This window comes from Petromyzon marinus, chromosome 10 (assembly GCF_048934315.1).
Source record: "Petromyzon marinus isolate PM22_M1 ecotype Great Lakes invasive population chromosome 10, UKy_Petmar_22M1.pri1.0, whole genome shotgun sequence".
NCBI classification, from domain to species: domain Eukaryota; kingdom Metazoa; phylum Chordata; class Hyperoartia; order Petromyzontiformes; family Petromyzontidae; genus Petromyzon; species Petromyzon marinus.
The window spans coordinates 6,523,969-6,537,656 of NC_133676.1; the positions used below are offsets into that span (position 1 = coordinate 6,523,969).

Sequence of the window (13,688 nt, forward strand, 5' to 3'; positions counted from 1 at the left end):
CTCTAAACTCCAAATTTAGACTTTTTAGTCCATGGGGTCAATAGCTCAGCAATATTTTGACTTTTCCCCCCACTGCAATGTCCAGATTATTGTTTACATCTCATATGAGACAAAGTTTTATCTCTCGAGTCCAAAATTATAACGTTTTAGTCCATGGGGTCAAATCAGAAATTGGTATCACTTTAAGGGAGTACATTGTTTGCCATACCAGATTGTAATTATGGGCTATACGAGTGAATAACTTTATAATCGACTCCAAATTGGAACCGCTAAAGTTATGCCCACATCAGGTTGTATTGGCAAGTGCAATATCTGGTCTGGGCTCATGGACTATTTGAAATGCTCACGGAAATTTGTTTTATTTTATCATTAAAAATACCATGCTTTCCCACCTGATGACGGACGCTTGTGTTGCGCCCGAAACGTCGTGATTTATTTTATTTTATACCTACGTGACTTCACCGAAAGAACCAAAGAGTATGGATTCCTGCAGTCAAGAAAGCTTAAAATCAAGATAAGAAATACTATTGTTTGGCACCATAGAACGTTATATTGCCTATCCACACGAGGCGGCGACTGCACCTTCTCACATGTCCTGTTGGAGCGATCGTTGTATGGCAGTTAAACTGAACTTTTAATTATTTTTTGAATAAATTAAAACGAAATGCTAAATGTAATGTTATTTCGAATAGTAATTGGTAACTGGGTTCAGACCAAGTACTTCAAATGAAGAACCTGGATTAATGGCAGGTGGCTGACACCCAAATTCGAAACTAGAATCTCAGCAGTGGCAGCTCAGTTTTATCACCTGCCCAAATCTAGTTAATTTCAATATGCCATTCCCTGTGTTTCAAAGAGATTATTGGTCAAAAATAAGTCCCATATGACTTTGTACTGCATAGTAAATGTCATACATGTATGTCTGAATGCAATCCTTCAAAAAATACCACCGTTCTCTGCTACTCAATATACATTCATTGATGTGCTTTGTATTTTGGAAAATGTTACATACCGTAGTACATTTTATACAGTAATGTAATTACACTGTCACTTATGCGACAAAATCAGAAAAGAGAATGTTTTAACAAGACTTTATTATGCGTGTAGACATGTCAGCAGATATTTAACGTCTAAATCTGTTGGCTTAATAACCAATGTAGATGTTATATTGTATTTACACATTTACTGTAAGCATTAAATCAAATATACAGTATATTACCATGTTTGTCCAGTAACCCCAAGGTATAAATTGTACATTGGCCAGATGGTGGAAAGAGGCAACAATCAATTGCAGATGGGTTACAGCCCACATTCCACGTGCTTTCTGAAATGTGGCCAATAAAAATCTTGAATAATGGATCTTCTGAATACAGGAGTTTGCATTGTGAACATTTGGCCAAAAAGTAATGAATTTCACCAAAATAAGAATAAAGGCTTTGCATCTTTTGGAAATATACACCTGTACATCATGTAAGTACTGTATCGTATTACATTTCACTCCCGTAGGCCTACTTTTACTGTATTTCCTAAAAGATGATGTGGAATTAGATTTTCAACTAAACAAATGGTTGAATGTACAGTAGAGTATATAACATGCATGTAAAATTACATCAGCAATTGGCCTGAGTCAACTACAGAATGTTTATGTACTCCCTGAATTATGTGAATTGTTTCAATTGTAAAAAAAATAGTAAGCGGGCCTATTGTTGAGTTATGGGGGGAAACAAGTGCATTAGAGCATTGTGTTGTAATTGTAAACAGGCGCAGTCATTTTGTAAGAATTGCTTTGGCAGCAGCTAATGCGTGGATGCTAAGCAACAACCCCATCCCCTGGTGATGCGGCAGCAGTGGCGTCGGTGGTGGACTGAGGGGTGGGAGGGCTGCGAGTGCTGGGAATGTCGCGGTCCAGTGCCGAGAAGGAGGCGAAGTAGGGCGCGGCGCAGGCCACAGGGTCAGCCGGCTTGCGGAGCAGCAGGTACTGCAGGAAATCGCCGAGCAAAGCCCGCAGCTCAGGGTGGGCCCTTGCATACTCCGCATGCTCTGAGAGCAACTCCTCCTGCCACGAGGCACAGATGCGTACAACGGTGTGTATTCCACCATCACAAGTTTGTCCCAGCAAATTAAATCTAAATTGTTTTACTAGGTAAGGCCCACTGAGCTATATAGCTCTTTTCAGTAGCGATTTGGCCGCAAATGATAGCTCAACGAAGTGGTTTATCATGTGCAAATGTATAGTAGCCAAATACTCGAAAGGCATGTTTCTAAATGTGGAGGAAAAACCCAGAGGACCCGGACAAAAATCCACGCAATTGCGAGAACACGCAAACTCCAAATATGCAGGCATCAGGGTCGGGATCGAACCCACGACTTCATGTTTACCAGGCGAGGTAGTTCACATTTCGCTACCGTGGCACTCTTTATCTGCCCCCACCCAGTGTGGTAGTTTCCCATGGTGCAAATGTAATTTTCCATAACTGTTCACTTAATCTGACATTTTCATACGCAGCAATGTTTGTTTTTATATCTTGTACATCGCCTACTTTTAAAGTAGAGTGGTCTTTCCGTACGTTAAAAGTAAGCGATTTGTTTTTGTCTGGTAAACTTACAGATTTGTGCATGATGTAACTGTCATTTTATATAAATGCTCACATATTTGACCTTTTCACATATCCCTCAATATCTGAGTCCCCAGGGAGTTGGATATGTACACTGAGGGAAAAAGATTTGATCCCCTGCTGATTTTGTACATTTGCCCAATGACAAAGAAATGATCAGTCTATAATTTTAACGGTAGGTTTATTTGAACAGTGAGAGACAGAATAACAACAAAACAATCCAGAAAAACGCATTTCAAAAATGTTATAAATTGATTTGCATTTTAATGAGGGAAATAAGTATTTGACCCCTCTGCAAAACATGACTTAGTACTTGGTGGCAAAACCCTTGTTGGCAATCACAGAGGTCAAACGTTTATTGTAGTTGGCCACCAGGTTTGCACACATCTCAGGAGGGATTTTGTCCCACTCCTCTTTGCAGATCTTCTCCAAGTCATTAAGGTTTCGAGGCTGACGTTTGGCAACTCGAACCTTCAGCTCCCTCCACAGATTTTCTATGGGATTAAGGTCTGGAGACTGACTAGGCCACTCCAGGACCTTAATGTGCTTCTTCTTGAGCCACTCCTTTGTTGCCTTGGCCATGTGTTTTGGGTTATTGTCATGCTGGAATACCCATCCACGACCCATTTTCAATGCCCTGGCTGAGGGAAGGAGGTTCTCACCCAAGATTTGACGGTACATGGCCCCGTCCATCGTCCCTTTGATTTGGTGAAGTTGTCATGTCCCCTTAGCAGAAAAACACCCCCAAAGCATAATGTTTCCACCTCCATGTTTGACGGTGGGGATGGTGTTCTTGGGGTCATAGGCAGCATTCCTCCTCCTCCAAACACGGTAAGTTGAGTTGATGCCAAAGAGCTCCATTTTGGTCTCATCTGACCACAACACTTTCACCCAGTTGTCCTCTGAATCATTCAGATGTTCATTGGCAAACTTCAGACGGGCATGTATATGTGCTTTCTTGAGCAGGGGGACCTTGCGGGCGCTGCAGAATTTCAGTCCTTCACGGCGTAGTGTGTTACCAAATGTTTTCTTGGTGACTATGGTCCCAGCTGCCTTGAGATCATTGACAAGATCCTCCCGTGTAGTTCTAGGCTGATTCCTCACCGTTCTCATGATCATTGCAACTCCACGAGGTGAGATCTTGCATGGAGCCCCAGGCCGAGGGAGATTGACAGTTCTTTTGTGTTTCTTCCATTTGCGAATAATCACACCAACTGTTGTCACCTTCTGACCAAGCTGCTTGGCAATGGTCTTGTAGCCCATTCCAACCTTGTGTAGGTCTACAATCTTGTCCCTGACATCCTTGGAGAGCTCTTTGGTCTTGGCCATGGTGGAGAGTTTGGAATCTGATTGATTGCTTCTTTGGATAAGTGCCTTTTATACAGGTAACAAGCTGAGATTAGGAGCACTCCCTTTAAGAGTGTGCTCCTAATCTCAGCTCGTTACCTGTATAAAAGACACCTGGGAGCCAGAAATCTTTCTGATTGAGAGGGGGTCAAATACTTATATCCCGCATTAAAATGCAAATCAATTTATAACATTTTTGACATGCGTTTTTCTGCATTTTCTTGTTGTTATTCTGTCTCTCACTGTTCAAATAAACCTACCATTAAAATTAAGGACTGATCGTTTCTCTGTCAGTGGGCAAACGTACAAAATCAGCAGGGGATCAAATACTTTTTTCCCTCACTGTACATCACGCAAGGAGATACATGTACAGGTAAGTGCCGTGGATTCCACAAAGGAAGATGCTCTTGTAAAGTTTCCAGCCAGGGCATTCTCCACTCCCCACCCCTGAAAAACTGACCCCTTTAAAATAGGTTCCAAACATCCATGAGGAAGTTGCATCACTTAGTAAATACTGTATGAGGCAATAATTGCTTACAATTTAAAGTCCATAATTAATCAGCAGCCAGCTTACAAATTACAGCAGTGGCGTTTCAGTCCAACTACACCAGGGCCCACGCACAGGAAGGGCCCAGGCTCCCAGCTATAAAGGTGGGAAATTGGACATGGGCCCCAAATCATTCATTGTGCCAGGAGCCATGCCAGCCACGCTAGCCTCCCGAATTACTACGGTCTGCAGCAAGATACCAACAGCGTCTCATGTTGCCAAAGTAATTTCCTGCTCAAATGAGTAATGAGGCAGTCTTCATCTTCTATTTACAGCCTTGAGTCAACGGTGAAAGTTTTACATTCATATGACAGAGGGCAATCTCTCCATAGGACAACTACTATTGACTTCCCCATAAAGTGGTACTCAATCGACAAAGCAGCGATTATGGACTGAGTCATAGGTACAGCAGTGATTGCATTCGGAAAATATTTTGCTATATCTGTCCCACCACGATAATCCCAATGGATGTAAAATACACATAATATACATACATATACAAAATTTACTCGACAAAAAAAAACGGAAAGCTGACAAGTATGCAAAGTAGCATGAAGAGGTGCAATCTTGGAATTAAATTGTGAGACGTGAAGAGGATCAAATGGATTTGAGAGCAAACCCAAGTTAAAGACATAATTATTGTTTTCCCGCAAGCAGCTTAAAGAAGGAACATTCACCACAGAGATAGAGTGATGCAAGCAGCTCGTGCAGTCGATTAATTATTGTATCGCAAAGCCATTCGCAATGGTGATAGCATGTTGGCCTTCATCCAGCAGTGAATAGATCATGACTAATACGATATTTACATACATTCTGTGTATTTTTTACGCTTATTAAATGGTAGAGCATCAATGAATACAGGTTCTGTACCTTGTTCACAAGGTCATTCCTTTGGTATGATAAATGGGAAGCAAAGCTAATATCACACAGATGATTGGCTGTTGTTTATGTTAATAAATACAACATTATATTTACAAATCATCACAAAAAGACAATGCAGTTCGTATAAAACTACACAGTATACAAACTAACCCTGAATAAGCTAAGAAACATCTAGTCTTAATACAAATAAAAGTTATACGTTGTACAGGCATCCAACGGAAATGGGTGTATTTTTCCAAAAGTCATGGAAATGTTTCCAGTTTGCAGTTTTCCTATCTGTAAAATAATGAAGAGTATCTAGTTTTTCCGTGAACTGTAAGTGCAATACCGTATTTTAATCCACATGAACTAAGTTTGATAAAACAGTGTATGGTCTTTTTAATCAATAAAAAAATTACATCAACGTGCCTACGTAGGGTATCTCCACCGTAGTCCAAGAAGCTAATTTGCTATAATATGCTTCTTACGGTGTTCATTTCACAACTGTGGAAATAATTATCATACAATTTACATTTATATATCAGATACTTCACGTCCAGGTGAGAGGCCATAAAATGTGCTATAGTCTATAATGAGTTAATTGTGTCTAATTACACTATGATCGAAGCAGACAAGAATGAAATGGGAGCAGTGTCATGTTTGGGGTTACAACCTTTCTGTCGAGGAAACGGGAGTACATCTGCATGTCTTCCTCCCAATTCAGTGTCTGCTGCTCCACCCCTGAATCAGTGTCAACCTCCTCCTCAGCCTCCTCTGTATTATGAAATGAAGACAATAATAATCATGTGCAGAACAACAATACATCAAGACTCAAATAGCATAACTACAATTTGTTCATGTGTAAAATATTGGACTCGACGAGGGTGATTATGACCATCATCATTTTGTTCTTGTAATTTTCTGACCGGCCCCTACTGGACATCTGTGAAAAAAGCTTCATAGCTCATTGGATTTCTCCGGGATAAAGATTGTGATTCTGATCATTATCATCAATATATTTTTTAAAAGCATGACTGTACCTGCTGCAGGTGTTTGTGCGGGCAGGCGTACAATCATCATGGTGGTAGGTGAGCCCACTTGCTCACGCCTCACCAGGTGCCTGTAAAGCAGAGGTGTCGTAAGTTCACACGTGAGCGCACACACAAATTCTGAGCAGCACCTCCATGGGCAAAACCATTCTGTCCGAGAGGAGTGTTAGAGTATTTCTGATGTTGGTACATGCAGGTACATTTAGAAGTATTTTATTTCAAATTAACACAAGTGATATTAGTCCAAATGATGTTGGTGACAATAAAAAAAAACAACTCACCCATCTAATAAATAATAGCTATGCCACGTGGTTGGTGGAGCTGTCTGAGAGTAGAGTGTCCTTTCGATTCCAAACACTTCTACCTTTTTCTCGCCAATGCTCAGCTCTTCTGTACCCAAGGATCTCTAGGCAAGACAGTTTTGTTTAATTATTTATGTCATTCAAATGTGCCTCCAAAATATTGCTACTATTACCTGTGAACTATCAAGCATGACGCTTGTCAATGTGTTGTTCTGAGCTTTAAATTTTGCTCGTGCAGTTGCTTTAGAAAACCTGGAAAGTGACACCAAATCAAATTGAGTTATTTGCTATTAGCAATTAAATATTAACATTTCAAACCCAAAATTATATTTTTGTTTGACAAAAATAGCAGTGGTTAATGCCAGTGAGATTCTTTACCGCTTCATTCTAGATTTGTGTGTATATTGATTATTATCACTATTAGGAAGTATAAACACAGGCTTAGACGAGTGGCTCAAGAAGCTGGTGGAAAACTTCAATATAATGATGTAATTGAAGCCACTTGAGTGGTGTGCACGCACGTACGAAAGTGCAGGTCGCAAGGCAGGACTCGGAGTCGAGGCACAGGAAGGTGAGGTCATGGGGTACGTGTGCGCGCCGTGTCAACAGCCTGGTTAGGAGAAGGCACGATGCCTCCGAGAGAAAGCCGGCCAGATGGCTCATCTCCAGGCGCACAGACTCCCGTAGTACCTCCTGCATGCAAGTGTTCATAAACAAGAAACCATATGTTAAAAAGACGCCAATGTCATAATTCAAGTTTGTTAAAACAAAATGCTTTCATGTTGGGTTCGAATCCGCCAAGGTGCTTTGTGATGAAACTGGGTTTTCAAGTATCACCAAATACCACCTATAATTCTTCAAATAAATAAATAAATTTGGTTTTCAGTCAATATGGCTAACTTCAGCTCTGACAGTTAACATATGGTCTGACTGTCATGTGAAAAAAAATATCTGTCACAGCGTAGGCGGAAAAGTGCTGCCAACTTATTGTCTCAGAAGCTATTCTATGCTATCACCTTCTGCAATCTATTCTCTATCACGGGGTAATGCAGTGTTCTGCGCGAGTTCTGAATAGATTCCCGCTGAAAGCACAAATGGAATACATTTTGGGAAAAAAGACAAGTTTGATAAAAGTACGTTAAAACTTTAAACTCATACTCACTTTTTCAACGGTGTAATGACACTGCAATCCAGCTGCTCGGCAATATATGACTAAGAGGAGTCTAAATTAAGCCAGTATGTTATCATCCATGCCAAATTGGTTAGGTCAAAGCATTCAAATGTTTCCATTAATGTAGTGTAACGGTATTATCATTTGAATGAATCGATAAAATAGCAAATGTCATAGAAAAATAATGCACCATTGTCAAAAGCAGTGTCAATGAAACAGAAATGGATGATGTATCATGGAAAACTGTGATAACTTCCATTTTTAGAGCAATTAATCATTTCATTAAAATATACATTCTCACCTCTCCCTCAGTCACGACCTTGTTCACAAGTAGTGACTCTTCTTGCCACACCAGTTCCACCTTCCTGTCCAGGGCTTGCTCATTCAGCTACAGTATATGGGGAACACATTGCATAACTACCAGAGGCACATACTAAAACTAGGCACGTGCAATAAATTAAAAAGCATATTTGTTGAAACTCTTAAAGCCTTTATGCAATGTTATACATTTACAATCCACTGATGGATGAAGACCTCCCCATGGGACGTGGGTCATGACGGTTATTCGACTATATGCGGGTTTGGGTTAAGCAATTGAATGGGAGTAGAGTAGTGTACAACAATGCACTTTTTTGCATTGCCCTCTGCTGTCCACAACATACAGTAGTTTCAGAGGAGCCTGTAACACCTGCTTTATGGTGGTTACTCATCCAAGCACTATTCATCCTCAACCCCATGTACTTTATGAGATCTGAGGAGCTCAGAAGTACATAGGCTTGCCCAATATAAAGGAGAAGTAAAACTTGATTGGTCTTCATAAAAGAATCTCACTCGAGAAAACGGTTGTATTTTCACATTTAAAGATTATATGTTAATGCCTCTGCCATTGGCAATGAGTCGTCATTATGACCGACGATGTTGCAACTTTCTTCAGAGCTTCAGATATCAAAATTGAATTAACAATAAACCCTTCAGTTTTCTTAAATGACTTTCCATACCTCAAGATATTCATGATGGTGTTGTTCCAGTGTCGCAAGGTTGGTGGTGACATATGCTGAAAAACAATATTGCCATAATAATTAGGTAAATATATTTCCTCTAATGTAGATATTTATAGCAGCTTGTTATATCCATTGGCAGGAATACCGTTTAGCTATACAAGTTTCAAGAAGGTTTTGATTTAAAGCTTTCGTGACTGCAGGGATTCATATTCTTGGTTCATTCGGTAAAGTCACGTAGAAGGGAAACAATAAAATAATAAAAATATTAAACAATAAAATTCTCACAATGTTTCGACTGCAACACAAGCACTCATCATCAGGTGTGAAACCCACAGCAAGAAAATTTACAGTCGAAACGTCGTGAGAATTTTATTGTTTTATGTTTTTATTATTTGATTGTTTCCCTTCTACGTGACTTTACCGAAAGAACCAAGAATATATATTTCAAGAAGGTTGTTACATTACATTGGTTTCTTGTTCTTATTTCCATTTTAGGCAAACCCCCTACATTTTGCTTTCGGAGCTGTCACAACTACTTTGTTAATTAATGCTCATGTAATTTACTTATCCAAAAAATACATTTATCAATAACACTGCCCTAATATAAAGATATATAATTGGTGACAAAAGGATAATGGTCCTTCTTAATAGCACATGTGCTATGAACACCAGCTATTGTGTTCCATCACGTACTATGTAGAAAGGGCATTACCTGAAATGTCATGCATTAGTTTTTTGGAACTTGTGCACCACTGACAATGCGGTATCACCAAATAATCTATTTATTTAATCAGTAAAGAGTATGACAATTCTTATTCAGGTGGGTTCTGCACTGGGTTGCTTGGCCAATCCGCTCATGAGTATTTGGCAAGTGTGATGAAAGTGGAGTACCCGGAGAAAACCCTCACACATTAGGGAGTAACTTTCAAAGTTCCACACAGATTCAATAATCCTTTGGTGTCCTACTATCTGCTGGCTACCTTTCAGCCTAACCTTACACACACCTGGTATACCCATGAAATATTCCATCCAAGTACTAATCAAGCTCATCCCTGTTGAGCTTCAGAGATCTGACGAGCTCTGGCGTATTCTGCGTGATAAAAAAAATAGGTGAAAAGTGGCACACCACGTGAAAACCCACCACACACGGTTGTGCCGCATGGAATGTCGTTGATGGCTCCCTTGCTGGTGGCGTGCACGAGGAAGCGCGTGCCTCCACCACTGTCGGGGTGTTCGCGGTATGGCGCAGAATAAACCCGCATCCTGAATTCGCCCAGGTGCGTGCCGTCCCGTGACATGGTCATCAGCTCATCTCCAAACAGGCAGTGGCTCAGTTCCTGTGGGTCTGCACTCACAAGGGAGAACATACGCTCACCTTCACCACAGTGCTCTGCTGCTGTGTTTGTTATGCTGTGATGCTATTCATAAGGGTGGACCACTATAGGTTAGTGTTATCTGCATGGCAATACATGGCCTTTTTTCATTAATGTAAATACAATAGATTTCATGAAACAATTCTGTAAATCTAAATAAAACTATTCCCAATTTACAACACAACTTAAATAGTGTATCCTATTTAAAGTTGCGGCCCACACCGTTCTGATAAGGTTGTTATTTGATGAACAAGTCAGGAAAAATAATAAATATGCATGCTTTATTGCTTTATGCATTGCGTTTCAACGTGCATTGATTATTTGTGTTTCATCAGCAGCATGGAAGCCAACTGGTAGCTGTCAAGGAAAAATTCATTCGTATATTTACATATAGGATTTTTTTTAATGTAACTGGGTCTCCAAGTTTTGAGCAAACTTCTTTTCATCAATTTGGCCAGTTTTCAAAAAAGTAAGTCCCAAATTTAGTTAACATTCGATTATTTATATAAGTGTCATAGTGCCAGCCCATTACGGACAGATGGGTGGGCAGAGCTAATGCATAAACGTTTCCAACCTTAGTCGTAAAGGGTTAAAACAGGTTCATGATCACTATATAAGGAGCTTATACCCAGTGTTCGTACCGATGGAGGCGAGGAAGTTGATGGCCTCTTCACTCGCACGAAGATGGGAGAGGGCACCTTCACTTTCCTGATCCATTATAACTGGTGCAGCCTGCACAGACAGCGATGTTATTAAGCTGCATAGGGCAACCATAACATTCACATAATCAAATGTCAAAATTGTACATCAAAGAACATTTTAAAAATAAAATTACTTCATGTGATCTGAACATGTTTATGCATAAAAATATATATATGTATTCTGTACATTACAAGTTGAGAATTGGAAATATGATGGTGTCATATTCCCACACAGAATTTGAAAGTTATCTGAAATTACAGTGCTGTAAATAGTAAGCTAAAGTCTGTAAATAATTACAGCTCTCCAGATGTCTCAATGGATTTAGTGTAGTGGTCAGTCGCACAAAGCACCTGAAGTAGAATGTTACCCTAAGTTGCACTGATTTATATGGTAAAACTGAGGGTATGTTTCTTTCGAGTTATTTTATCCAACCGGCCATTGGTTTTGAACATTACATGTGTTTACTGCATCAACAAGTCGACATTAAGAAAGTCATCAAACCACTGAATCTTCATAAAATATTTGTGGAGCAGTGCTTAGCACAGTGGTTAGCAATATGATCCTGATGAATTCGATTCCCAGCACCGTGTAGCATCAGTGGTGAGTGATTTCTGAACGAGTCCTACCCACACCTCTCCCATTCCTACCACCCGCACTGACCAGCCGTGGTGAAGTATGGTCAAACAACCCCCATGACCAACATGGCGTAGATAGGGCCTTTATCCAGCAGTAGGTTGGTAAAGGGCTGTTATATTTTGATCTAGATTAGCTTACCTTTTGAATCTTTTCAGATATATGTTAACATCATGTATTCAAATATCCTGTGCTGTACACGTAAACCATGCATCCTTTGTGCTGTGATAAACAAAAAATCCAAAGTGGTTTCCCTATCAAAAGAACATGGGAACGGCGCTCATGTTTTTATTTTAAAAAATCAGAGGCAGTTTTATACATTCCGCATTACAATGACGGGGGAAGTCCTTCCATAGAACAACCCAGCCGCTATAGTACCTGCAGTCCAGCATGTTGCATAAGCTGGTACACTGCACCCAAATGCAGTACCATGTAGCTTAGTTGTGTGTATACTGTTACACACACAGCTCACCTGTCAACCCATAAAGGTTTACCCCGTATTCTTGTACAGGGAAATTGAGTTTTCAGGTCTATACGGCTTACAGCCGTTTGAATACGGGCAAATTTTGTTAAGTCTATTTGTGTTTCTCTCTTGTGATGGGACTTTGTATGATGAACGGTGAGATGTATGAGCGCACGGGGTGACCAATACGGCCTGAATTTGTCTGTAAAAAGGTAGGCACTGATAAGGGGTTGACCGGTTTGTAGTGGTGAGTGTACTAGTGGTGAGTGTACCAGTGGTGAGTGTACTAGTGGTGAGTGTCTAGTTTGTGTTTCTCCCTTGCGATGGGAGCTTGTAGGATGAACGTTGAGCTTTAATAAGGGTCTGAATTGGTTCTGTAATAAGATAGGCACCACGCCAGGTCGCCTTTATCTCCCCACAAATGCTGCTCTTCCCCCCACAACCCCTCCCGCAACATCGCACCAGGTACTCGTTTTTTTAAGGCTCAGTCGACCTAGGGGAGAGAGACCCAAGATCAGCTACTGGTTCAGTTGATCGTCAGCGGTGAGCGGGGGACTCGAACTCGGGTTGCCGTGTTTGTGGAGGGATGTATGCAAAGCGTTGAAAGAATAAGAATGAACGTACCGGAGCACGCGCGAGTCGGTCCACTGAATGCTGCCGAGTTGATCACGACGGAGCAGGCCTCGCGCCTTCAGCAAAGCGCGGCGCGTCCATCACCTAGGCGACGGTGTTGTTGTTGTTGTTACCACGGCGACGGTGTTGTCGTCGTCGTTGTTACCATGGCGACGGTGTGGCGTGCACCAAGAGGGCTGTCGCTCGACGACTCGGGATGATTCCAAAAGTCACCGCTCTGAAACTGGACGGTCTGGCTATAGCCCAAAACACACACGACACACACACACAAAAAAACATTTTTATATTCTTGGTTCTTTGTCGGTAAAGTCACGTAGAAAGGGAAACAATGAAATAATATTTTTTTATAAAACAATAAAACCCCGTTATCAAGATGCGGCTTGTGTGCAGCAAACACTCTGTGGCACGCCAAACTTGCAGTCGGCTTAAACATCGATTTAAAGCTTTCGTGACTGCAGCCTGCAAGGGGGCGGAGCCAGGATTTGTCCATCCCCGGGGTGACATTAAACAAATGTTAATGTCAGTAATGATTCAGACAAAAGAGAGTCAGGCTGTTGAGCCAGTAGAAGCCATCGGTTTTGGCGGACACACGCTCTGTGACAATGCAGCAGTCCGCCAGACCGAGTGTTGCCCACTTGAACGCAGAGTGTCACCCACCCCTCCACCTGGCCACGCACCTCCAAGCTGCAGGGGGATTCTTATTCTTGGTTCTTTGTTTGGTAAAGTCACGTAGAAGGGAAATAGTAAAATAATAATAATAACAGATGAAACAATAAAATTCTCACGACGTTTCGATTGCAACACAAAGCGATCGTCATCATCATCATCAGGTGTGAAAACCAAACATGTTCTTGGTTAAGTTTTGATTTAAAGCTTTCGTGACTGCAGTAATTAATATTCTTGGTTCTTTGTCGGTAAAGTCACGTTGAAGGGAAACAAAATAATAAAATATATATAAAACAATAAAAAAACAACGTGACTTACCGAAAGA

The 13,688-nt window shown here is 40.9% G+C and overlaps 1 protein-coding gene across 1 annotated transcript; it reads right to left on the reverse strand.

Annotated features, from left to right (window-relative positions):
• Window positions 1-1,077: 1,077 nt before the first annotated feature.
• CATIP (ciliogenesis associated TTC17 interacting protein) lies at window positions 1,078-13,182 on the reverse strand. Its single transcript, XM_032951596.2, has 10 exons — window positions 12,689-13,182; window positions 10,908-10,998; window positions 10,035-10,238; window positions 8,891-8,946; window positions 8,194-8,280; window positions 7,247-7,414; window positions 6,701-6,825; window positions 6,411-6,490; window positions 6,044-6,144; window positions 1,078-2,056 (listed from the first exon to the last, which is right to left on the reverse strand). Exons 2-10 carry the CDS (start codon window positions 10,981-10,983, stop codon window positions 1,811-1,813), a joined length of 1,143 nt encoding a protein of 380 aa, XP_032807487.2. The 5' UTR covers window positions 10,984-10,998; window positions 12,689-13,182; the 3' UTR covers window positions 1,078-1,810.
• Between the last annotated feature and the right edge of the window lie 506 nt (window positions 13,183-13,688).